Raw genomic sequence first — 26,854 nt, forward strand, 5'->3', positions numbered from 1 at the left:
AATGTGTTTGTGTGGTGACAGTCTTGGCACTCCAGTGGGGAATGGTATTTCAGGCTTTGCCTTGGGCATGAGCTGACCTATGACACAGTGCAGTGCAAAGTGTATCCAAGTGGCACAATGGGAACTTGTGAGTTGTTTCTTATTAAAAAAAAATTCGAAAAGCCAAAATAACTCACCTACCCATAAGACATTGTTTCTTGCAGTTGTGGTTTTTCATGCTTCTCAGAGCTGATACAACAGCATTGCCTATGGTTATTTTTTGCTTTTTTTTTTTTTTTTTTTTGATCCCTAGGGAATGCCAAAATAAATCAGACACATTATAGCAAACTAATCTTGTGACTTCACGTTTCCGAGTTCCTGTGCTCTGGGACGTGGAATCCAGGCTCCTTGGATGCAAGCTGCCTGTGGCAGTTGCTGTTTCAGTGATGTGCCTGCTCCCAGATGAGCAGCTATAAATGGCACAACTTCCCTCTTGTGAGGTTGTGGGGACAGCTTTTGAATGGGGGAGTGCTCCCTCCCTTTGAGCTTGGCAGTGGGGAAAGCTGTTCCGCAGGGAAAGCTGCCTTTAGTAGAGATTATTCCCCCCCACACACCTTGCACTTGTCAATTTGGAGATTGTCTCAGCTTATTTCAAAGTCAGTTTTAAGCCTTTTAAATGAGCTTTGTAGTGATACACCAATAGGATGTTTATATATGCTTTTGGCACTATTTAGAGAGATGAAAGCAAAAGTTAAGGCAAACTTTCTCTCTCTCTGCCTAAAATCAAGGTAAAGAATTGTAAGGAAGGCCCGTGGCTCCTTAGAACACATGCTGTGTCCTGTGGAATGACACCAGTAATATCCCGTAAGTGTCATAGTATGAAATAGCAAATACAACTGCTCTAGGGCAGAACTCGGCAAAGCCAGTGGGGCACCACCAGCCTCTGGGTGCTGGGACCAGTTCTGCCCTGTCCCTCTGTGACTGTGTGCTTTCCTATCTTTCGCATCTCTTCAGTATCTCATTGATGAACTCTCAAGTCAGGGGCTGGTGCTAAGTTATTCCTCCAAGGAAAAACTGTGCGACAAGCAAAGGATCCAAGTGTGTCTGGTCTGCAAAGCCTTGGAAGTGTTGGGCCGTGGGGCTGCATTCTCCCCACTGCTTTTCCTATTAAAGGTCTGCCCCTTCCACGTGGGCGCCCCTTCCCCTAGTCCTGTCCGCTCCCTCGGGTCCTCCCTATTGGTTGCTGTACCCCAACTCCGCCCATGTACCGCCCCTGCTCCCTGACCGCGTGGTTCTTCTCGGTCACTCTGCCTCTGGGAACCAGCGGAGGAACGTGTAACAGTGAAGTTTCCCGATGGAGAGACCCTTCTGGCCTCCTTTACTGTCACCGTGTTGCGGGCCCAGCTAACGGGAGCAGGAGCTCGGGGCCGTGCAAAAGCACTACGGGAGGGCGGATTGCGCGCCCTGCCCTAAGCAGCCCCGCTGTGCTCTCCGGGAAGGTTGTGGCTTGCTAAACCAAACCAAGCACTGCAACACTGGGCTGTCTCCAGTGCAGAAGCACGTGTGGCTCCGCCTGCAAGTCTGGTGCAAGCAGCGCCTTGAAGCACAGCACCCATAAGATTATCCTGTTCATGTTGAGCAAGTCCCACCTGTCCTAAGACCTGTAACCTCCATATGGTGTGCTGGAGTATCCAGCACATCCAGGACACACCATGGCATGGTCACTGGGGCATGGCTGAGTTTTAGACACCAGAAATTCCAGTCCTGCCTTTTTTTGTTGTTGTTGTTGCAGAAGTGGGTAGTAGAGATGCAGGTGATACTAACCATGGCTTAAGAGTGTTGAGCTAAATATAGAGACACTTGAGCATGGCAGTCACGCAAGAGCGTTCTGTATATGTTTATATTGATTAAACCATTAACAAGAATAGCAAATCCCATTACACTAATCATTATTTTGCTTTCCTGCCTTCTTCTCCCTCTTTGTCCTTCCCTGAATACAGTAAACACATGTAACACAAATTTCTCACCTCAAGCTGTCTGAAACACCTCCCAAAATCCACTGTGGAGGTTGGTACTGCTTGCTCTGGCTTCAGTGGAGCTGTTTCTATGGCTGACCCCTGCTCAGGAGAGGAACGTCAGGAGAACAGTGCCCCCAAAATAGAGAGAGGCTGCTACTAAGGGAGTGTCAATACCGGAGAGTATTTAACCCAAGGGTATGGTCTCTTAGTATCTTTTGACAAGCATGCAGACATCTCTAAAGGAATAATATTGGCTTGTAGATTAGTTATTAACATAGTTTTAAATGCTAAAAGGATGTGTTCATGTAACCAGCTTCTCTCTGCTTCTCCATCACCACTAACATTTTGGTTCTGTTGGGAAATAATTTTACAGTGTTACCCAGGAAAATCTGTTCTATTTGAAATGTAATTCCATGCTTTCTTAAATAGGTTAAAAAATGGAAGTGTTGCAGTTGAGATTGAGGTGAAAGAACAGGTCTTGGATGATCAGTTGTTTCTGTTCTGAGTTGCAGGACACAGGATTTGGTGCTAAAGCTATTTTTCTTTAAGCAAACTCTTCTAGCCCAATTACATTTTTATTAAATGGATCAAAGTGATCTATTGAAAAACATGTTGGAATTGCTGGGTTTTTTCTGAAAACCTTCATCAAGACTTGGAATGTTTTCAGGAATTTCTGAATCTCTAATTTTAATGGCTCTATGTTTGGGGAGATATGTCTAACAAGATGTTGCCAGAATCTTTTGGCCAGGTTTGTAGGCTGGAAGAGCCAGTTGCTTTAATTTTTTTGTGTCGTATGTTAGTGATGAAACATTCAACATTATTTAAGGAATTCAAATCCCTCATTCCCACTCAAATTAAAAGCATCTGGGCGTTCAAATCCCTTAGTCAGCTTCAGCAGTATATAACTTCAGTATTAGTTTGATAGAACTAATTTGGTGTTAAACATACTTTTTTAAGTGCAGTTGTATTATAATGTATCTCATGGTGGTATTGCCTCACAGTCATAATTTTATGCTTGCACACAGTAGTTCCCTGCATCCCAATGGACTGGAAAGCTTTATAAACAAATGTAGGCCATTCCTAAGTCCTCAGGCCAGCAAAACTTCCACTGAGGTCTTCAGGAGCTTTGCTCACATAATGTGTCTAATTTCAGACTGTGAATACTACAGTGTATACAAGCAGGCAGCATCCCTTGCTCGAAGGTCACTTTGGGAGAGAAGCAAGAGCCATGCAGCAGCCCACACATGTCCCCTGCTGTATTTTGGAGGAGAAAATAATGGTTATCAGCTGAAATTGTACAGGGTTATGTGCACAGAAGGGGATTTTGCACTGAGGGAGTTGACAACACTGGCTTAAAGCAGGGTTCTGACTAAAGGAAACATTTCCTGGGATGCTCTGCAGAATATATGGGTTTGGCATTATTAATGTAACTGGTTATTTGCCAAATGTGTAAAGACTAAAATCTCAAGCTTTTAATTCAGGAATTTTCTGCTTTAGCATGTTCTCTCTCAGTGCTTTGATGATACAGAATTAAAATGTTTGGTTTTGGTCTGATTTGATATTAAGCTGGTTTGATGTCTTACAGAAGCTGTTTTGAAAGCTTTCCTTTTCCTCCCTGGATCCAACTCCCTGGGTGGGTGACATCTCTTATCATCAGTCAGGCAGTTCTGAGTTGTGGCTTTAGATAATGAAAACCAAGCCCTAGCATTTTCTTCCCAGCAGAGATCTTCCTTTATTTCCCTTCACCTCAGATGTTTTTTTCCCCCTGTGCATATCCCAGTGTGCACAGTACAGCATTGTAATGAACAACCCAAAATTTCAGTGTCTTGGTGTTCTCTTCCTTACAGATTAGACTTGCAAGGGAGCTGGAGACCTGTGTCATAGTTCTGAAGATGTTTTCTGTCTTCATCCACAGTTTTTTGTTGTCTTGCAATTGAAGTCACCACTCCTAATCCCCTGCTGCCAGGAGTTTGTCACTTCTGATCCCAGCTGTGCTCTTTTTTTTTCATTGTGGTGTGACAGTGTTAATGTGTAGTGCTCTGTGGGTTTCCTTCCTGGCTGAAAGACAGCAGAAGAGTTTTAGCTCTTCAGTGCTGTTCACTCATTTCACTGAGTTCATTCCTGCTGCTGTTTGGCTGCATGTCCTACCTCGGCCCAGCTGCTGCAATGGCCACTGGTGACACAGGGCAGGGGCTAACAGGCTGTATCCACCTGTCACGATCCGCTAATGCAAGCGGGGGTCGTGATGGTTCATTTATCGATCTCAGAGTGTAAAAGGACACAAGAGATTTCAGTTTTAATCAAAACAGTGCACCTTTATTAAGTGCCCACAACACAGTAATGCAATAGAAGAGAGTAAGAGAGAGAGAGAGAGAGAGAGAAACAAAGTAGAGAGGGGGAAAAAGAGGGGCAATAGCTACCAACGGATGAGACGAAGTCCTCGTGGTCTTCCGCCAATAGATTCGTCTTCTTTCCGTGGGGAGATCTCGGACTCGGTTATTTCAGAAAGTCTCTTTATAGTCTTTTTCAGAAGCGAGGGGCAACTGGCCAAGAGGTTGGGAAATCTACAGCCATTGTTATGAGGTCCATTGCTTTGGGAAACAGGTACAGGACAGACGTATAGGACAGGTGTACAGGAGAGGTGTACAGGACAGGTCATTCCTTTCCGCTTCGGCGCAGTCCTTCCCGCCTGGGCAGCAAGAACGGCGCAGTCCATTGTGACCTGCACGAATTTTCCTCAGGAATGCGTACCAGTTCCCAGTGGGCACACCCATAGGCAACACTTGGCAGACAATCCCACCTCAGCCAGGCCAGGACTGCTGTGTTCAGTCTCTGTCTTCGGCGATGATCGTGAGGCAGATGAGGGATTTTCGGACTGTCTCTTACACCACCTCTGTGTTCCATGCAGCATCCAGAGCCTGCTTTATGGCCCTGATCCAACACTCAGAAAGGTTAAAGATGCTACTGAGAACCTGGCACCTGTGGTACTGTTAGATGGAGAGCCCGGGACCCTCTCCCCTTTAGCAAGAAAAGATTAGACTGACCAGTGGGGACACTGGCAGGTCATCTCATGAGCTGTCTGGCTTTTTATTTTCTGTTTTTAGGGTTTTTTTCTGTTTTCTCTCCAGTCCTAAAGCTTGGACCAGAGAATCATAGGGTGCTCCAGGTGCTTCTTCTCAAGCAGGGATGTTGGGGAACACCATTTCAATTGCTCTCATAGCCATGTGCTGGAGTAATTCAAGAGCTTTCAGAGCCTGCAGCAGTGAGAATACAGGAACTGGGGGAGATGATCCAGCAAAGAACAAGAGACAGGATATTTTGGGGTTTGCCTTTTAAGAGCAGCTATTGTTCATCATAAAATCCATTAAGATGCTGGAGAGCAGTTAATGCTCTACCTCGGTGTTGGAGACTGAGCTGGCTGGTCTTTGTTTGCTACTGATTTGAATCTACTGCTGTGCCCCAGGCTGGACTCCTCAGGGCCACACTGATGCAGAAAGGCAGCAGCCTTCAGGTGTCAGAGTGCTGCAGGAGGCTGCTCTCCCAGCCCTCCCCAGCCCTCTCCCTACCACCTGGGTGCCCCTTCCCTGTCCCAGCAGAGGTAAGAGCTGCTGGTGCAGGAGGTGCTGGTTACCCCTGGCAGGTAACCGAGCTGTAAGGGTGCTGCCTCACCTGTCAGTTTTTGGACTTCAGCAGAGGCACAAGCAGCTGTGGGCTTCTCTTCAGGAGAGTCAGGACACAGTTCAGTGGGTGAAAGAGGACTGTGAAGTAGAGAGCTGCAAATAGAAAAGTGATGCTGTTTAACCACTCAACAGCAAAAGACAACATTAATGTGTCAAAAAAAAGTATCTTCAGCACAGCTTTTATGGGGTTTGGATTCCCAGAGTGAACAGCCTGGAGGTACTGCTCCCTGTCCCACTCCTACCACTGCCCTTTGCACCAGGGCTGCTCACAGGCTGAGCTCCCTCCACACTGTGCAAATGGGCCCCTCAAATGTGACCTGGGTCATGGAAGCCAGCAGCAGGAGGTTTAGCAGGGTGACCATCTGTGCTGCACCTCCCAGCGCTGGCTGCCTGGGACCCAGAGGGGCTTGTGGTAAATAAGGAGAGAGGGGAAGAATCAGGCAGTTGGGAGAGAATTCTTGATGGTTTACCTCATCTTTCTGGGATATATTCTGCATATAATACTTACCACTTGGGACAGGAGGAGATGCCTACTTTTTTCTGCTATTTCATGAAGGAGTGCTTAGCTGCCTGATCTTACAATTGTTTTTGTCATTGTGCTTTTGCCAAGTGCATTGGGGCACTACAGCCAGAGTCATCCCTTCCCCAGGGCCAGAGCCTGCCTCTGCTGTGGAGGCTCTTACAAGCCCAGAGAGCACCTTCAAATGGCAACAGTCTCGCAGAGGAGATTTCACATGCAGCTAAAACTAAATATTGTTGTTTGTAATTTATAATTGAATAACTAACTACAAATGACTGTGACATGTAAATAAATAAAGCCATGCTTTAATTAGAGGGTTATTTCTAATCAGGAAGTCTTCCTTCCTACAAACAACTAGCCCTGACAACACACCTCTTCCAAGTGGATGCTAAAGCAGCAGAATTTTCCATGGGGAGAGCAAACCAGGAGGAGAATGTCTGCCATCTGATAAAGGCCCGATGCTGCCAATTACTGAATTAAATTTTGCTGATGGGAACCATGGGGTTTTATTTTCCATGTCAGGAGGAGGGAACTCAGGTGGTCCCTGGGACAGGGAGCTTTGGAGAGCTGATTTTGCATGTGTTGGCTCTGTCCTACCCAGGTAGTCTTGTTTAAAAGTCCAGTCTGAGAGAGCAAGAGTTTTGCAGAACATTAGCTAAAACCTTTAAACCCACATTTTAAGCTGTCCATGACCAGCCTTGGTGAAGAGTGGCCACAAACAAGGGCTTTGCTTTTGAAATTTTGGAAAGAATATTAAGAAAAAAACCCCTATATTGGCTGCAACATTATAAAGACATTTTGCCCCTCGTCTAGACATTGTCAGAGAAATGCAATATGCTCAGCTGTACCTGCCTGCAATAAGCAGTTCCTGCGTGGAGCCTTGAAAGCCTTCTTCCCCTCACAGGAGGTTTTTCTCTCACATAACCCATGTGTGTCTGGTGCCCCTTCATCCCATATCAGGATCGACGGCTTCCTCATCTTCCCATACATGCCTGCCAAATCAACAGGGTACGAGCTAAGTTAACTCACCCAGCTCATTCTTGAATTGGGTGGTGATGTTTCTCCAAAGTCATAGGAGTACAGATGAAATCTTGCCACTTGCAACTCATTCTAATTAAAAACCTGAAGGTAATGAGCTGAATAGCAGCGATCCATGCTGGGGAGGAGGGGGCCATAGTGTGCAAGATTCACAGTGTTAGAAATAGAGCTGGTTCAGTTATTCCTCCCTGTGTCCACTGAAAAGTGTAATAACATATTCCATTGGAATTTCAAATCTTTTTTTTTTAATCATTTCCTTGAAGTTATTTTTACAAAAGCTTTGGAAGTGTTTCCATCAATCATATGAAGAGGCTGTCCAGTATAAACAGGAGAAAGCTGTGTTCTATGAACGACCTAATGCACTTCAAAAAGTTCAGCAACCCATTGGAAAGTCAGATTATTTGCAGAAGGTCAAATCAATTTTATGATCAGACAAATGTTAGCAAATTGCTTTTCTTAGAACCAAAGCAAGGGAAGTATTTTCCAAGAAATATGCTTGAGGAAAAATCAAATGGCATTTATTAGAAACCATCAGTGAATGAGACCTGTTCTCTTCAAGGCACTTACTCCCTTTGTAATGCCAAGCCATTATGTCCAAATATCACACGGGGGCATATTCAGGTACAAAAATTTTTTACTCTGTAGAACAAATGAATTAGAACTGGGGCCTTTCTGTCTGTGCTGTAGTGAACAACCTTTGAGAGAGGATTTTTATCTGTGTGCTTGTGTAACTTCAAAATAGGGTACCAAAGGGCTCTGACCCATAGGAATGCAGTGTCTGCTTGGGAGCCATATTTCCATAAAACCTGGTGGCTGCTCCAGATTGTCTCCAGACAGTGCATCCATGGGAGAGGGGAAAGGCTGGGTGCTGTTGGAGGAGACACTGACTTCCTGCTTGAGGAAAGAAGTGCCCTGCCTGGCCTTGGTTAGAGAGCCAGAATAAGGTATGAAGGAAAATACCTCCCAAGTGTCCTAGTAAGATCCCAAGAAAACTCTTGGTGATGTTTTTCTGGCAATGAATTGTCCTTCTCAGCACTTTGCCTCTCTGCTTCTCAGAAAACAGAGCTAAGAGTCAAAGTCTCCTTTTACCTGCTCCCATGTCTGAGTTGCAGAGTCAATGCATCGACCTGTTTTGCATCAGTATCCACATGACTGACACAGACAGACATGATCTCTGCCCTGGAGCTGGTGGCATGAATAAAAAATCTGCTGGAGAGGTCTAAAGAGAGGGATGCAGAGAGCAAATAGATGACAGGAGCATTCCTTCTGTCACCTCTGTTTCCAGCATCCAAATATTTGGGGACTTTGATTCTGTTATATTATTATAGACCTTTTTCTTTAAGGTTATAATTTATTCTCATATTTCTGCCTGTATTTTTATTTTCTGGATCTTTCTGTTGTGGAATGGATGGATAAGAAGGACTTGGTCCCTCACTTTGCAGTTTGATACCTGGTAAATTAGTTAATGTTGTATGTATGGTTATGGGAACTGCTCGGGAATTTTCCATTAGTGTGTTTATTCATTGGAAAATGTGCTCCATAATTTAAAACAGGATGGAAATTCAAATCTCTGATGAGGACTAAAAGCTTTCCCGATTTTGTGCAAGTCTTGGGTAGCAACAAAGAGAGAAAATGCATTTTTAGTGTATTTAATATGAAACCACAAAGGTGGCCAAAGGAAAGGAGAGGAAGGCAAGTAACCTGAAAGGGGTTTTAGCTTTAGATTGGTGACATCTCAGTTAATTTAATGACGACCACTTAAAATGGGTGTGGGGAAAACAAGGCTGTAATGAAGGACAGGCACTTGGACTCTTACAGGAAAAGAGCAGTTCAAATCCAGAACAGGATAAGAAAAACCAAAAACTTTCTGGGGTAATGGATTTTGGCACTGCTCTGAGGTTTAAATGGACTTCTTTGGTGTGTATGTTGTGTTTCCACCTCGAAGTCAAGGCAGAATGGAATTTAAACACTAATGCTGAGACCTAGAGGGAAAAGCCTGTTGGAGAAGCAGTCAGGTGGTGTGCTAAATAGACACATACAGGTGTAAATGTCTGGAATAACCACAGGGAATGCTTCTCTGGTGATAAATATTTTTATGGGAGGAAATATGAATACTACTCATTATTGAAAATAACTATTTGTTGTGCCTCAGTCTGATGGTTTAAAAAGTTACTCACATCCAGTCAGGGGTTAGAAATGAATGCTGCCTGACAGGGTAATTTCTTATCAGACAGCTTATAGATTTCAAGCTATTTGACCAAAGCAGAGCAGTGAATACTTAAGAATAAATGTAGTTCTAGAAACCAGGAAAAAGCACCTAAGAACAGAAGGAAGGTACTCCTTCTTTTTGATAACATAGTCAGAACAAATAACTTGCCTAATGATAATGAAGCATCAGTTCTAAAATGTTCTCACTACATGCATTTATAATTCAATAGATGTGAAAAACAGGTTGATTTTTAACCCTCTGGTGGCAGATGGTTGCCTAGTTTAAACTTAAGCCATTCTTTTGAAGTCCGTATAACTAAGTCAGCCTACCAAGGGGTGAAATTCAGCTCTCTGCTGGGATTTTCAAGAGCTTTAGTGCCACAGGCTGTACCTGCCAGACTTTTCCCCTCAGGACCTCCCCAGGAAAGCAGAAGAATGGTGTAGTCCAAAGTAAAGCTCCAGGGGCTAAGCTGACCATAGACCTGGCCAAGTCCTCTGTCCTATTGCAAGGAGAGCTCTGTACAAGAGTTTGCTCTTTCCCCCCTTTTCCTACTGAAAATGCCACACAATCCTTGTGTGTTACCTTGGAGTTTGCAGCATAAGTGTTGGGAAAACAGTTTGTTCAATGGGAAATATGAAAAGAGTAGATTTAAAATAAATAATCTACTCAGTTCTGTAATCATAGCTAATTTATTTGTACCAGGGAAGTATTTAATTATCATATACAGAAGTGTTCAATTTTTATGCATATTCAGTTTTACCACATAATTCAAATTAAGTCTCTAAGCATATGTGTTAGAACTGTTCAGCAGTTTCTGTCTCCAAACAGAGTAACATGGGAAACTAGAGCTGCAGGTATCTTTTTCTCACTTGGCTCCCATTCCCTGGGATGACTGACCTCTAGAAAACTTTTCTGAAGGACTGAGGTAAGGGGTGGAGTAAAAAAAATACAGGTGCAGACACACTTTCTGAAAAAATGCATTATTTTGATTTGGAGAACTCTTTGGGCTTTAATCCTGGTATTTTTCAAAAATACTTTCTGGTCAGAAGCTGCCCAACTCTGGTTAATCAAAGACAGTATCTCTAAACTGGTGCAAAGCTAAGCTCTTGTCTGGGAAGTTTTTAACTTAGTGTAGAGGTTATGTTACACCTGTGATTATTTCCAATGACTTCCAGAATCAGAGATTAGTTTAGCATCATGCATAAGTGGTAAATAAACAGCTTCCCAGATACTTTTGGGTTTATTTTACTTTGCATCTCTAATCCTGCCACTGCAGTTGCATGAAAATGTGTTGATCACTTGTTTCAAGAATGACATATCATAAATATGGATATCTTTCTGGCAATCTCTAAAAGTACTCTTCAGTCTTGTGTGGTTTAATGATTGATGCAGCTTGGAAATCAAACTCTTGTCTAGGGTTGTTGTAAGATAAACTTATGGTTTAGGACCAAAATTCACATGAGATAAGCGGGGGCAGTGTGAGGAGGGTACTGTTTTAGGATGCTAAAAATGGCTTCTGGCAGAATTTAGGAGCCAGTATAACATAAGTATCCAGCTGCCTGGGCTTTGTTTAGTTTCTTTTTGAGCAATGATCCATTTCTGTTCCTGTCTACAAACAGAAGATTTGGAAGAAAGATAAAAAAGGCCTTGGGAGCACATGACTCTTTCATCTCCTTCTCTTTCCACATTGTACTCATGGCTGGTCTTAGTGGTGAGTATGGCAACGTGTTCTGAATGCATCCCAATAAATAACCCTCTTTTTAACATAGGGCAGACCAACATGCATTTTTAATTATTGCCTAAAGATCTTGGTTTGCAAGCAGTGATTCTCCAGCCACCAACAAGCAAAAAACCAAAGCTTTGGGGTGGAGGTTTTGAACCCAAATGGGCTCTGCCCACTGGCAATGAGTGAGGGATGGGGACAGAGGAGAAGTGTTGCTGCAGCTTTTCTGGGTTGTGTAACACTTTAATCGTGAGGTTCTATGTGTGTGTCCTGGGTGCTCGGCTCTTGGCAGAGAAGTCTGTCGAAACAAGAAATTACAAAACCACTTTAAGGAAGTGAAAATTGGCCTCCCATAAAATGTAGGTACTGGAGGCAGGGCTTCATTTGGAAGAAGAAAACTTGACTCTAGATGATGCACAGATCCTTATTTTTAAAAAGAAGCTTTGACTGGGGAGCTCCCCTTCATCTTAAAATAAATAACTCTTCCCAGCCTATAGTTTCAGAATGAGACCTATTTCCTGTCTCTGGGTTGTTTCATAGCCCTGATGCTGCTGTATCAAAGTGCTTCTCTTGTTTTGATAAATCCCCAAGAGACAGGAAGGTAATATAATTGCAAGCCAGTTTTTCAAAGACTTCTGGATAACCCCCACTAAAGGCACGAAAGCATTGCTGCAAAAATTATTCATTTCACTCTTAAGTCCAAGCACGGTCATTTACAGCTTGGAAAATGGGCTGATTTATCCAAGGTGGCCTGCAGTAGTTGTAGCTGAATGAAGTTAAATAATGCAGTACTCTTTAAAATTGCATGAGTGTGTGATTTTGTTTGCTTTACTCATCCTTACTCCCTTGTAGTTCATTGCAGTCAATTATTATTGCATCTGTTCACTCCATCTCTGCAGCTGGTGGGAACGGCTGCTCGTGCCACGCACTAAGCTATACTGTTCCAAAAGAAAGCTGAGCTTCCCCTCTGCTCTGAGTGTAGGAATGGCTGTATGGCCTTGCCTTTATCCTAAGGTAAGCATAGCATGGAGAGTGAGTAAGGATTGCCTTCTAATAAAATAACCTGGTCAACCACACTGGCATCCTAAGGGAGCAAAAGAGTTTCTACGGTGTGTCCACCACACAAGGCAGCAGTTCCAATGTCTCTGTCTCCTGCTCAGGCTCACTGTAGGGTCTTTCTTTCTGGATCTCTGTCCCAAGAGTGCCTTCCTGGACTAAACTGCATGGCAAACTGAAGTCTGGGGATGCTGAAGGAGAGGTACAAGGCAAGGGGAAGTAACAGGAGAGCATCTACCACTGCTACCTGCTGCACAGCAGAGCTGCAAAAGCAGCCTGACCTTTGGAAGAGGTGGAGACTGTCCAAGGAGCCACGGGGCTGCTGGAAGCCTCAATACCTCAGTGATCTGTACAGCTCTGGCAGCATCTCATTACATAGCCTCGAGCAAGCCACAGCAGCAGTGGACACCTTTCTTTGCCTAGGATTAGCTGTACCTGCCCAGGCTGGTGTGACTGCCCTCACAGCTCTGCTCACAGAGATTGCAGGAGTGTCCCATGGTGCACACAAGAAAGTAATCAGCTGGATTAACATTATTTAACACACCTGTTTAAATTGATCAAATGATAAGGTGATCTTGCCTGCCCTAACTTAGGGAGAGGTCATGAGAGCTACTTTGCCAACAGCAACATAGAGATGAGGACAGATGGCCAAGGATGACAGTCCAGTATCTCCCACTGGCCTAGCTGTCTGCATAGGGAGCTCTCTCCAGGTCCTTTGGAGCCTGCAGAGCAATGCTTGGAAACGTGCACTTCCAACTGGTCTGAAACACCATGGTGAAGTGTGGTGGTGAGAGAGTCTTTCAGACATGGGTCCTAACATTATTTAGGAATTAAATAACTGGTGCAAATTAATAATGTTCTCTGCTTGTGTAAAAGTTCTTGTCCTTCCTATTTGAAAGATAGGGACAGAGAGAAGGTGGTAAGTACCAAAGAATCCAGCAGTTGTCATGTCTTATCTGAGATTCAGGTACAAGAAATGAAATCCTGACCCAATGAAAACCAACAGGACTCTTGCAAACAACTTCAGAATAGCAGAGATCTGAACGAAGAAAGGGACACTGTGCTGTGTGAGGCATTGTTCATATCTCTCCTGTGGGAACCTGAGGAATTACAGAAGATGCCTCATCCCTGGAAGTGTTCAGGGCCAGGCTGGATGGGGATTTGAGCAACCAGGTCTAATGGAAGGCGTCCCTGCCCATGGCATTGGGGTTGGACCTAGGTGGCTTTTAAGGCCCCTCCCAACCCAAACCACTTTGGGATCCTCTGGCACAGTCAGTGCCGGTTTTGCTTAGCCCTGTGACTGTTGTGTGTGTGATCAGGTGAACCCCGAGGTACTGTGAGAGCAGAGGCTCCAGCAGTTAACCAGATGAGCAGCTGGTTGTCGGAACTCTTTTTGAGTCAGGTCAGGTGGCTGTCTGTTGGGTCTTGCCCATCTCTACATTTTTTCCTGCTTGCCCTACCCCACCCTCCCTGCAGTCAATCCTGAAAATCGTGAAGCAATTGCCAGCATTTCCTGCCCAAAGAGCAGCACGGCACAGCAGTTTGTCAAGCAGCTGGATCACAGAGGACTCGGACACAATGCCAAGAGCTCTTGCAATATCTCATAGTACAAGCTCAGCTACTGGAGGTGAGCAATAAAACTCCTTTTCTCATCTTTTTCCCTCTGTCTCTTTGACCTCTTGGTCACAGAGGAAGTTTAAATATCTGATCTAAAGGCACCAAAGGCTTTTTATGAACCAAGTTAAGCTATCACACAGCAAAGGAAGAATTTGGAATGGGGCTGACTTGCATTTCTCTGTATCTTTGTTACATTCTCCTTAGGCCTGATAGCACCTTATTAATTTGTACATTCACTGCAAAATAAAGGTGTTAACCTTCCTGGAAATTTGGGTTGCTGGGCCTGTACTAGAATGAAAACCAGATTATTTTAGCTATCTTAAGTATTTTAATTCTAGAAGGAACTATGACTGGGGGGTTCTGTCTTCACTGTGTTACTTCAAAAGGCATTTAGGATGAATTTCAAAAGATTTGATTATTTAGAACAAGTATCTTTTTATTTACAATAGCAAGATATAATGGTAAAAATGTCCTATGGGGACAAGTAATTAAAAAAAAAAAAAAAAAAAACAACAAACCCCATAAAAACTAGCAGAGGTTTCTTTCTTTAGAAACTAAAAATTGCATACACAAAGTGCGTAAGAGAAGTTTTTAAATGGAGAAGGTTGTGTAATGGTTCTGCCCTACGGCACAAACTCTCTCCTGCCCTTGTCTGGATCCTGCTGACCAAACTGCATGTGGGGACCCACCAATGCAGGCTTTTGGTTTGCTTTAAATTCTTTCATTTATCAGTCAGTTGGTGGTGAGTGTTCATGTTTCACCTTACAGTAAATTTTGCAGAATGGATACCAGCACTCACTCAAAACTGTTAACAAAGAAATCTAAGAAAACAGTGAGGTTTTCTTTCTTTTTTAATTTTTCTTTTATTTTTCTTTTTTTTCCCCCTCCCAACATACTGCTTTGATCTGCCATGCAATTGGGTCAGCACTTGGGAAATACATTTCAACATCCACATCTGTGATGTGAATATTATGCAGGAGATCCTAAATGTAAAACCTCACAGATCCTTCAACAGATCACTCTGTCAAAAAAACATGACACCTGCAAAAGCCTTTAACTAGCATGGGGACCAAACTAGTCAAGAGCAAAAAAAGACAGGTATCACTGTGCCAGAGTCTCATTTGATTAGAACAGCACAGGCCCACAGAAATCACCAGCTCCCACAGATCATTACTGGTTAAGAAAGCCTCTGTTGTTCATTTCCAGAGCAGGATTATGCTGGTACTCAGCCTGGGGAGCTTCTAGGCCTTGTCCACACAGGAAGGTTTCACCAGACTAATTTTCCCAGGGTAAGTGAGCCTAAGTGTTCATGCAGGAGCTGAGCATTCAGTTTGAAACCCACTGCTGGTGTGCAGGGACCCATTTCTGGAGCCTGTGGGCAGGCAGTGAATTGGGGGGTGTATCCTGGGCCATGCAGAGTTGCACAGGCACTGCTGGTCTTCTGGGCGCTTCTGAGGAGAAGAGCAATGGGAGAGAACTCTGTCCTGAATAGCTGCAGCCAGCAGCAGGTGTTGGCTAGGGTTCCCTACCCTAGGGTGTCTGCAGTACGGGAGGCTTCATGGTGCGGGCTCTGACTTCCAAAATGTCCTTCCTCTGCAGGGCCTGGGAGCACAAAGACAACTTTCAGTGCTGGGCAGCAGTGCAAAGGGTCTTACTTGTCCTGGGGAGATGTGGATGTTGTCTGAGATCTCATCTTGGTGTGAGCAAGCAGAGAGGCTGCCCTGGGGAGACCTCAAAGGGAGCCTCGGAGAGACCACAGAGAGAAGAGCAAGGAGGAGAGGGACAGAGAAGCTGGAGAAAGAAGGAGGCAGTATGGGGAAGGAGAGAGAGCTCTGCAGCTCAGAGGGCCCTTAGGTAGGTTCACAGTGGAGGAGAGGGGTTGGCCTCTTCCCATGTAACCCTGTAGCCCTGCGGGCAATGAGGTTGCAGCCCTGATGGCTGAGGCTGAATTTTCTGTCACTCCCAATAGGTGTAAAATTATGGCTGTAGAGACACAGACTCCTGGATAGCAGGGGTTACTCAGCAGGGCATAAGCCAGTCTTCCCACTGGCACCCTTCACCTAGAAAGACCCAGAGGGATTCCCCAGCAGTGCTTACAGCCATCCCCTCAGTAGGACACTTGCCCTGTGCTATCCCAGATGAGCTCTGCCAGCTGCTTTTGGTCCTGTATTCCCACAGAAACGATGGCAGTGTGGTTCAGAGACACTGTCCCAGCCCGCCACACGAAGCTCTGACCTAACTCTTATGAATCTCACAACAGCCAAAAAGTCAAGAGGGAGCTCAGTTGGGTTTTTTTTAATCCAGAAGAGGTTAAAAATGCGACACATTCCTTCACCTCAGGTCACTGTCTGGGCATTGCTCCCCCTTGTTCATCTGTGTTTTCTTCTCAGGGCAAGTCCAGCCCTCTGCTAGGACCTTCTCCCCCTCCTTCCTTGGCCTACCTTGCCTTCCTCCAGGGACTGTGGTCTACTGGGGCCTTTCACAGCCACAGCAGGGTCTTTCCCCTGGAAAAAGCAAAATTTTTGTTTTGCACAACAAAATGTAATGCAGTTAGAGTGTTATTACCATTTTCTAAAACATTCTTGCCTTCCTCATTTGCTGAACTACAATCTCACAATCTTGTGCATTTTAATTTCTACAGTAGGCACAATCCACAAGTTTGCCCTAAAAGTTACCTTTCAGGGATAAGTGGTTTTCTATGAAGGTTTTCACTGTCTTCTGATACTCATCTTCAGTCAGGTGGAGCTGGGCTACCTCCTTGTTTGACGAGCACTCTTCTGTCACTGTCCTCTTCTCTTGAGCAGGCCATTGTGCAGCAGACACCCCAAAACCTGCTTTATTCAGGTTCCTTGCAAACGTCCTCCCAATGGAACTGTTGGACACAAGAATTACGATTGCTCTCCCTTTCATATCAGCATTCCTCTCCATGGTGATGAAGGAAAAGATGATAATGCAGCAGGTCAGGAACACAATGGAAATGCACGCGAAGGCATAAAAGAGGCAGGAAAGGGTCATGGCGAGCAGTAAGTCTATGACCAGCAGGAAGAAATGCTGCAGGAGGAAAATCATCGTTAGGAGGATTAGCTGCTGCCTCCTCGCTCTCAAGCGAGCCGAGGAATCTGCCAGGAGTCACCGCGTGCCCCACACTGTTATAAAGCCAGGAGCCTTGCGAAATGTGCGGAGGCAAGGCAAAACCCCGTGGGGAGGATGAATCATTTTCTGGGATAGAGCAACAATGGGGATTTTCAAGCCACGTACGTTTCCAGGCGAAAGCAGTGCGGTGTTTGTCTTGGCTTTGCTGTGCACTTGGATGCTCTGCTGGGCTGAAATATAAGGATTTGTTTTGTAAGGCTATTTCATCATGTGTCGTCTTCGGAGCCAGTGATGTATACAGGTTATTTGGAAGCAGACAGTTTTAAGGGATTTCTTCAAGGAGTGTGTGCGTGGAACTGGGAAACCATGAAGTTGAAATAATCCCCATATCTGCTTGGCACTCTGAGGCTCTTAAATTTGCCGCTCTCCTATTGCTCTAACGCAGGTGGTTTTGGTGAGTCTGGGCAGGGACCCAAGTGGGCACAGAAGTGGGAGCCCTGCCCTGCGTAAGCAGCTCTTGTTGTGCTGTAAAACAAGCCACGCTGGGAGCACTGTGCTGTAGGGACTGTGCCAGTCCAGGGGGGTTCACTCACATCAGAGACAAGAAACAAGCTGAGTGCTAGAGAAAGAGCTTTTTTTTATTGATAGCAGAGATTTAAGGGAGGGTTCTGCTATTTGGCAGGCAGGCAGAGCAGTGCCCTGGCACAGGGCATAGTTATCCTGACTGCAGGGCACAGAGCAGGGCTCCTGCTACAGCTGCAGCCTCTGCAGAATTGGGAAGAGCCGAGTAGACTTGGGAGTGAGACCAGCAAAGGTAAATGCTGCAGCATCAAGACTCAGCTGACCTCCAGAAGCAGGTCAGGAGGGATGCTGCCAGCTCTCCTTGTGCTTTCTCACCAAAGTTGGAGGCAAGGCCTTTCTTTCCCTTCTTGGTCATGGTGGAAGTGCTGCTGATCACCACTAAACCCTTGGTATCAGAACCTGCTCTTTAAATACAATTTTTTTATTATTATTATTTCTTTTTGGTGTGGGTCCATGTAAAGGGTCCCCCCTAAGAAGGTGTGGTTGTGTTGCAGGTGGGAGTTGTGTTCATTCCCTGTTTGAACTGGAAAGGCACTGGGAGCGTGGGACTGGCTGTCAGCACGACCCACACACGTTTTACTGGTCCTTCTCGTTTGTCCTCCATGCGAACGTGCAGATCCCATCTTGCGGATCAATAGTGCTGTGCTATCGCAGCCATCCAGCTCCAGGCGCTTTTGGGATAGAGCTGCTGTCATCTGCATCCCAAAACCACCCTGTGCACCCCACCCAGCATGTGTACAAACATGCAGAGCTTTCTTTGGAGTGGACAAGGGGATGTAACACTCAATTTGCCTTTCAGTGGCTCAGCAGCAGCAGCAAGACGCAGCAGGGCTGTGTGTATTGGGGGGCTTATTTCACTCACCAAGTGCTTTTAAAAATCTTTAAGCCTCTCTTGCCAGAAGACTGGGGCAGGACATGGCCTGCAAAGTGTCTATGGTGCAAAAGGACTACCTGCACTGCTTATTTAGCAGAAAGAGGTGTCATTGCTGTTCTTGGCACAGGAGCCATGACTGCAAATGCCTGCGCTTGGTGCTGACTGGGCTGGGAAAGCACCTGAGTCCCTCCCCACTGGTGAGGACGGCACAGCCCTGGCCCTGCTGCCAGGCTTGGCAGGGAGAGTGAGTTGCAAACTGAGTAGCTGTGGGTGCTATGCCTGAGGGTGGCACTGGCCCTCCCCACCCATCGATCAGCAGGAGTGGGTGGCCCCGGCCAGACTGGCGTGTCTCGCCAGCTTGAGGTGTGAGCAGGGCAAGCTCCTGTCTGCAAGCTGATGAGGCCATACCTGCCAGGCTTTGAATTGGCAGCCTGAGCCTCCTGTATCCCTGCAGTCCTGGCCAAAAAAGGTCCATGGTCCTTTTTGCTGCCAGAAAGGAAAAGCTCCAAGCACTGCCTCTGTAAACAATGAGTTTGCTCGCCCTGCTTGTTAGGTGTGCTGAGAGAGCATGAAAAGCCTTCACGCTCCTCCAAACACTGGAGACTAAAGGTCAGCCCCAAACCCAGGAGAAGTGGAATGGAGGCACTGGCTCCAATCTTCCCTCGCTGGCCTCGGGTGTTCGGGCTTTTGCCTGTCGGTGAGACCGGTCGGAAGATCGATTTCCTCACTGCGCTTCCTTGGTGATGGAGTTGGGGAAGTGTGTTTCTTCCTGGGCTGCATGGAAGGTCGACGTTTCGCCTCAGATCTGGGGTCATTTTTCTAGGGAAAAAAAAAAAAAGTTGAAGTACTTGGGCTTTTGGCTTAAAAAGACAGGGATATTTTACAGAACTTGCCTTTTTCTAGTAAATGCCATTTATCATGAATGCAGTGACGCCGTCTGTTGGCCGCCAGCGGGGCTGCAGCAGCGGGGGCTGGCAAAGCACCGCCCTCCCCCATATTTTGGGAGGCGCAGCCCTGGGTGACACCTCCCCTCATTCTGGGGGACCCGCAGCCCTGGGTAACCGCACTGGAACCAGCAGCAGCTGCTTCCCCCACCATACCGGCACTAGCAGCTCTTGAGATAGGGGATGTCAGTATTTCCACCCTTCTTCTAGGTTGACCCTTCTTACCTTCCCCAGAAATGCTCTGGCTTTAAAAGATGAACCACCAGCTACCCAGAATCACTGAGAAAATTATTTTATTTGTAGGGGTTTTTTTTTCCCCAAGGAATGATTTCCCTCTTCAGTGTTTCTTCCTAGTCAATGAATCAATATTAAAATGAGAGGTGCTAGTGCAGGTCAAGAAAACACTTCAAAAGCAGTGATTTTTTTTTTTTTTTTTAATTTTTTTTATTTCTATCTCCACTACTGTAATATCTGGGAACAGTCAAGAGCTCAGGCTTGCCCTGGTTTTTGTATTACCATATTCACAAGCATAAATCTATTTTGCCAGTAGGTGACCCATGGGGCAGCAGTGACACGTCCACTGGCTCCTCTGCTGGCTGTCACCCAGTTCGGGGTTTGCACTACAATTACAAACCTATCTCTTCCAAGGGTTTCCACACCTTCACTGGAGATTTGGTGTCTGTCAACATTGGCTTGATTTGACCACGTGGTTCAAAATGCCTGATAATTACAGCCTTACCTTAAACCTCTTTCAAGCAGGTCCTAAAGCTCTGTTAATTTTCTGTGTTCCTGGTGCTACTAAAGGAGCAATAAAAAGCAATGTTTTTCCTAGAAACCACATCCTTGAAGTCAGACCTTCAGGAAACTTGGAAGCTTTACAGGGGCACCAGAGGGCTTTGAGGCGCTTGCTGTGGATCCAGGTTTGAGGTCGGTGCAGTTGTTGTTTAGCCTTCCTTTTGCTGCCTGCATTACCATGGGCATTTTAATTTTACAAACGAAATAATTTTAATAATGTTTATAAATTAAATCATTTCAATATTGTTAAATTTGATGTCAGCTTTACAATGGCTTCCCTACACTTCAGGTTTATTCTGCTGAGGGAAGTGGAGACACAAATCCATTTGTTGTGATTTGGAGTGCACTCAGGAGAGTTGTAGAGATTTGAGAGCTCAAAGGTAAGTGTACTGAGGGCCTTCAGAGGCTCTTTGGTGGTCAGCAGCTCTTTGCAGGCTCTCCAGCAGCCTGTGGGAGCTCTCACAAAACAGCTGCATCTCTTTCTCCCCTTCTGTTTGATTGCAATCCTTACTCCAAAACATTACACCTGCATGAAAGATCACCAGGAAATTCAGTTCCTCACTGAATGAAAACTGTTGTTTAAAACCACAGAGCATTTTTTTGTTCCCAAGTGCAGGTATAGAGGTTTAAATTTTGCTTTATTCCCTTTGTGTTTGTTTTCCTTTCTCTCTTTTTCAGTAGCAACATGAAAAGAGGTAAAATTAGACTTAAAAAGAGAAAAAATTGAAAGAAGGAGCGAGGGAGAATAAAAATTGCTATTTTTTTCATTTTCTTTCTTGAAAACTTTTACTGTTAGAAAAGTTGAGATGCTGATTTGATCGCAGTTCAGTAAGTCTGGAGAATTGGTACACTGAGTAAGGAATCTGGTATCTCTTGCAGACTTCCTGAAGTGAAGTGAAAAGAATGACTAGCTAATGCTTTTGAAATTTTCAGTTTGGTACCAGAAGCAACAGTCGATGGCAATAAAATAATTCTTCCACTAATTATCTGGCAGCTTAGTCCTACCTGACTCCTAGAAAAGCTCCCCGTTGCTTATTAATGGATGCATCCAAATGTCCTGCGATGTTTGACACCACTTCATTATTCTGGTAAAAGAAGAAAACTACCAGTTTTCAATTTTTTTTTTTTTTTAAATCCTCTACAAAGGATGTTCCTTTGTGATTCAATAAAATACTGACCTATTTATGTATATATCTCATTAGATGCTCTGGTACTCTTCCCATTTTTCTTTTCTAAAGGCAAATTTCCTTTCACTTGAGGCTTCTTGCTCTCTGTTAAACATTGTTCAGTCACAGCCTGCTAATTGAGTGGAGCGGGAGCAAAGAGGACAAAATGGAAAAGACAGCTAATAACAAGAGGTGCATAATATGTGGACAGCGTGGCCATGTCACACAGCTGCAGCACGAGAAGTTTAAGGGTACACAGCCCTGGGTGCCTGAAAACCAGTGTGTGAGCACATCATTATAGGGCACATGTATCACAGGGTCAAACTTATATCCCACAGACAACTTTAAATTATTAATTTGTTGACTTGCAAGCATTGACCTTTTCAGTTAAAATATTCTTTTATGTCTTCCATATAATTTCTTAAGGTTAAAAAAAAAGTTATGGTCTATAGATAATTTCGAAACCTTCACAAATATTATCAGTCAGTTTGAGACCCTTAAGTTATAACAAAGTCCTGTGTTAATTAACTTGACTAATTCATTGCCAAAAATAGATATCTTTTGTCTTCTCTCAGATTTTGGCAGTGGGTTTCGTAGCCACTGGGGACTTGTAATAATGTTCTAATGTTGTATATGCACATTCTTTGAATGTTTCTGTATTGGGTCTCAAATCCTTGAAAAGGTCAGCTATTGCTGAAGCACAATTGCTTGCAGAAACTGCTTCAGTTGGGTCCTGGCCTTCTGAAAACCCAGTTGTACCTCTGGCCTTTCTTCCTGCTTCAAGCCTGAGCTGCACCCTGACACGAACACCCAGCCTCCAAGGCCAGCTGTAGATGAAGTGTTCCTCAGGACAGAGCCCTAGGCTGATCCTCACTCCAGCCAGAGACTCAATCTGCCTCCAGTGTTCTGGCATCCACCCCTGGCTTCCTCTGGAGCATCCTCTGCAGTCCCCTAATGACTTGTAGATCTGCATTTTTCCTTTTCTCTGAACTCCAGCTCTAGGTTGATCCATGGGCCTAGGAGCCAGTGTTTCAAGTGTTTCCTTACAGCTGTGAAAGCTCTTCTCAAACACAGCAAAGCATCTTGCCAGAATTATGGTCCTGGTTGTCATGGTCCTGGAAAACACTTTGGGTTGGAAGGAACCTTTGCTGGACTACTAAGTTCAGTCTCCTCAGAGCTGGTTCAATTCTCAGGAGTTTTGTGATCAACTTACTATAGTAGCGATGCTGTGGGTCTTAGAAGCTCTCCATGTGTGGAGACATTCAAAACCCAGCTGGGTACTGAGCTGGACAACCTGCTCTGGCTGCTGTGCTTGACCAAGCAAGTTAGACTAGGGAATCTCATGAGGTCCTTTCCAACCTCAACTGTTCTGTGATTCCTTAGGATCGTGGTCATGGCTATCAAGTATTCCCTGCATGTGAGTGGGTAACAATCCAAAGGGGGACTAGTTGGGAAAAATGAAATAGTGCTGCAAAATGGGCTTTCCAGTGCTCTCTGGAAACCATCTGACCTGGATGGTTGGTCAGGACCTCCCTTTGGGAAGTCAGCACAGTTTTGCCCACAGCCCTCCTGTGCTTCATGGAGGCTCTCAGGTCTCCTTCCCATTGAAGAACTTCGAGTCAGTCTCAGGGCACTGAGTTGGCACTGAAACCTGGAAACTCTGAAGAACAGAGACCCCCAGTGGAGATTTATCAAGTTTCACTTGACAGGAGAACATTAATGAAACCAGGAGACTTGGCACAGGTCTTGAGAGCAGCAGAAATGCTACAGGCAGAAGTTCTTCCACATTTTTAGGGTGATCTTGTGTACCTGGCATATCTGTCTTGTTTGGGAAACCTGAGCAGTGGAATAAGTCCCTGCCATAAACATTCTCAAAGTTTTATGCAACCCTGTCAGCAATTGCCAGTATATAAAGTGGAATTAAATGGGTCATACTTATAAGCAAAAAAAAAGTACGAAATTCATCATATAATTTGTTCATTTAACAAAATCACAGATTATTCCATAGTCTCTTAGTTGGATGAATGGAAAACTAAAATTAAACATATACATGAAGTACAGAATAACCCATCAGAACAACAATTCCGTCTTTAGAAGTGCAAGTGCTGTTTTTGCTCCCTGGGTCAGCCCCAGCTGATTAAACACCAAATTCCTAACGCGAGAGATCCCGCATTTCTCTACTGCTGCCACACTGGGCCTTTAAGTCCTGGCATCTCTCAGTTGTGGTTTATATGATAAAATAAATCCTTTTCCCATCATAAATCCTGTATGAGTCAGTATTATCCTGCTTCTGCAGCTGAGAAAATTAGGTCAGACAGGAGAAATTACTTGATGGAGGCCACCAGGGAGCTCTGTGTTGGAGTGACAATTAGGGTGGAGGTGCCCTGGCATAATCAGTCAGGTCCTGACATTTGTGGCATCCTTCCCATGCTGGAAAAATGCCAGTGGCATCACTTCTTTTTGTCCTTTAAAACTGCTGGGTGATGACAAAAATGGGTTATGTCTTGGGTTAAGCACACCTTCGAGTACATTTCTTAGAACTGCCAAATAGTCCAGCTCCCAAATTCCTTTCCTGTTCAACATCAATATTAATGCAGATTTTCTGACTTAAACGCACAGGCTTTCTTGAGTGTTCAGATACCAAATTGACTTAAGCCAGAGAAGAAACCGTATTTGGGAAACCCTGAAAATCTTCTTTAATCAGAAGCTTATTAAATGCAGAGCAAAAAATATGAACTGCTAATTTTCAGAATGGACACACTCTGGTTTTTGGCTTCCCATTCTTTTTCCCCAGCACAGTGATGGATGTGCTTTCTGTGCTCACTGTAGTCAGACTTTTCTTGAAGTCTGAAGGGGCTGAGGATTTAAAAATGCAACCTGACTGCAATTAAATTGCTTTTGCCTGTCAACACATTCTCTATTTCTGTGTACCAGCATAAATCAGAAATATTTAGCGATCTCTGTTAGAGATTTGTCTGCGCCGAAAAGCAAAGGAAGCACCCTGCAGGGAAGTGAGCAGGTAAAACAAACACCCTGCTTTAGATAAGCCATTGCAGAGGATTCTTCCATACAAAATACCTTTCTAATAACATCAGCCAGTTGCAAGTGTGTTAGGTGTCCTTTCCACCTGTGATGATCCAATGTTTTACCTGAATTACCTTCATTTCTGGTAAGCATTCTGGGCAAGCACCAAAAGTGTCAGTTTTAGAGACCTGTCTGACAGCGGCAGATTAGGGTCTGGTGAAGATGGTGTTTGTAAGGGTTTGGTTGTGGTTTAAATCCTCTTTCTCAGTATCCCAAGGATGGAGATTCCCTCTTCTCTGGACTCTACAGCCCTGGTGTAGCCAGTCAGTGCCCATAACCGGCCTGGTGGCCCTCCACTGGCATCACTCCAGCTGGTCAACCTCCTTCTCCTCTGGAAGGCATCGTGTGTCTTTTCCATATATACTTGCCTGGACTTAATAATTTCACTGGGAAAATCCTAATTGCTCCTGTATGGATGAACTGTAATCTTTCAGCAGTGTTTTCCCAAGCACTTATTTTTCTGGCCCTGCTCCCAGTCAGGCTTTGCTGCCTCCAGAGGGATTCAGCCAAGCTGCTTCCCTGAATCTGCAAGATACAGCTCATAGCCTCAGATAACAAATGCTTATGTATTTTCATTTTGTTTTGATATTTTCTGTCTAAAAACATATTGCTCCACTGCCTCCTTCTTGCAAGGAGCACAAATCCCACTCCTGAAAGCCCAGTGTGCAGCTCCTGAGCTGCAGCAAAGCCAGGCTTTCCCAGGCTGTTGTCAGAAATAAGGCCTCTTTATCTCCCTTCCTGTGTCACTGGTCTCCATCTGAGAGAAGGATGAAGTGTAAAGCAGAGCACACTGAGAGGCTTTAACCACACTGATGCCACCGTCCCTCACTGCTTGGTGTGTCTGTTCCCAGGAAAAGGGCTGCTGGAGCCACATCTACCAGTCCTTCACATTTTTTGTAAGGATCCAGCTCTCCTCAGCCTTTTATATTCTCCACTGCTCCTGAAGTGTGTCTGGAGTTCACAGTGCTGTCTGGGAAGTGCAGCAGAGACAGGGACAGAAGACTCCTTCCATCTGGGTGCAAGGCCTGGCATCGCTCTGAGTTGCAGTGCATCAGGTTTGGACTTTGGTGCCTTGTGCCCATGGGAAACTGACCTGGGCATTTCCCAGCATGGCTTTCATTAATTACACTGCACCCAAAATGAGTAGCTCGACTTCTCTCTGTTGCCTGAATTTCGTTCAAAGCAAACCTCCCCTGCCTGTTCAGGCAGTTCATGATGTTGTGCCACAACATTATGCTGATAACTGTAACCACAGAAGCTGCCTCTGTGCTTCATGATTCAGTCCTTAACTGCTGCCCACAGCTGTGGTACAACCTACATGGGCATTTTCAGCACCCCTGGAACCTCACACAAGCTTTGCTTTCCATCTGAGACTGTGCCATTCACAGGAGAATTATAGTAAAATAGGTCTCTTTATCCTTTTTTCTGCCCAGATTACGCAGCACTGCCTTTAGACAGGAGAGCTTGGGCAGTGGTGTGTTAGCTGCCTTGAAGCTCAGATTGGAGGGCATGTTGTGGAACATCACAGAAGATAGGAGACAGAGTATATCCCTGTGGTTCTGGATCCCTTTAGTACTGCAGATTTAAGCTAGGTCAGTTATAAAACAGCTTGAAGCAGAAAGATGAAAGAGCTGCAATTAACATCATCAAGCCCATATTTTCTTATGAACAGCAAATGCAAATGTTAATGCAGACAAGCAAAGACCTCTTCCAACCTCTGTATGTGCTGAAAATTTAGCAAGCACATCAATAAACTGTTCATGAAGATACTTGTGAATATTTTTGTATTTTAGACTTGTCATCAGCAACTTTTCAAGATAATTATGTTGTGTGAAATGATTACTATAGAATGAAAGAGCAAGCTCCAGGGTAGTTTGTCTCTGTGGCTGTTCATTTTTCAGTGATATGAATGATGGTTTTAATCAACAGGTCTATGCGATGGAATAAATTCCACTGTCTCATCATTGCTCTGGGGTGCAGGCGGTTTTCACCAATAACTATTTTTTATAACCAGAAACAGCTCCTGCTGAATTCCAGCAAAGAAAAGGACACATATGCTGTACGTGAGTATATTGTGCTTTATGGCTGGCATTTCTAAAGCTACACAAACAATCTGGATTCCCAGATCCCATCAGTGTTAATGAGGACAGAATAACCAAGCCCTTCATTGCCCTAAGTGGAAAATCTATGTACACAGTGCTTAATTCAAAGTATACAGAACTCAGCGGGTAGGCTTCTGTTGATATCAAAAGATTTTAAACCTGGCCTACATCAAGAACTTCAGAGAAAGCACCAGCCACTTCACACCCCAGCAAAGGGGTGTTGAGGTAACCCAGCTGACTTGGCACTATGGGGAATATTAGAGAGGACTGATACAGCTGGGCTGGGAGCAAACAACCTCTTGCACGGAGAATCCCAAAGCAGTGCAGCCCCGGCAGCCTGCAATGGGATGCTAAAGTTGCAGCAATTTCAGGAG

General features: G+C 44.9%; 1 protein-coding gene across 1 annotated transcript in view; it reads right to left on the bottom strand.

The window, feature by feature from the left end:
- The window catches only part of LOC125322864 (D-beta-hydroxybutyrate dehydrogenase, mitochondrial-like), a 44,676-nt gene extending 27,715 nt beyond the window's left edge, over positions 1-16,961 (bottom strand). Inside the window, exons 1-3 of the mRNA XM_048297161.1 lie at positions 16,516-16,961; positions 7,050-7,189; positions 5,667-5,770 (exon numbers count right to left, since the gene is read on the bottom strand). Coding sequence (XP_048153118.1) covers positions 5,667-5,770; positions 7,050-7,147 — 202 coding nt within the window. The 5' untranslated portion in view covers positions 7,148-7,189; positions 16,516-16,961. The remainder of the gene's footprint in view (positions 1-5,666; positions 5,771-7,049; positions 7,190-16,515) is intronic.
- Between the last annotated feature and the right edge of the window lie 9,893 nt (positions 16,962-26,854).

This window comes from Corvus hawaiiensis, chromosome 3, assembly GCF_020740725.1.
Source record: "Corvus hawaiiensis isolate bCorHaw1 chromosome 3, bCorHaw1.pri.cur, whole genome shotgun sequence".
NCBI lineage: Eukaryota > Metazoa > Chordata > Aves > Passeriformes > Corvidae > Corvus > Corvus hawaiiensis.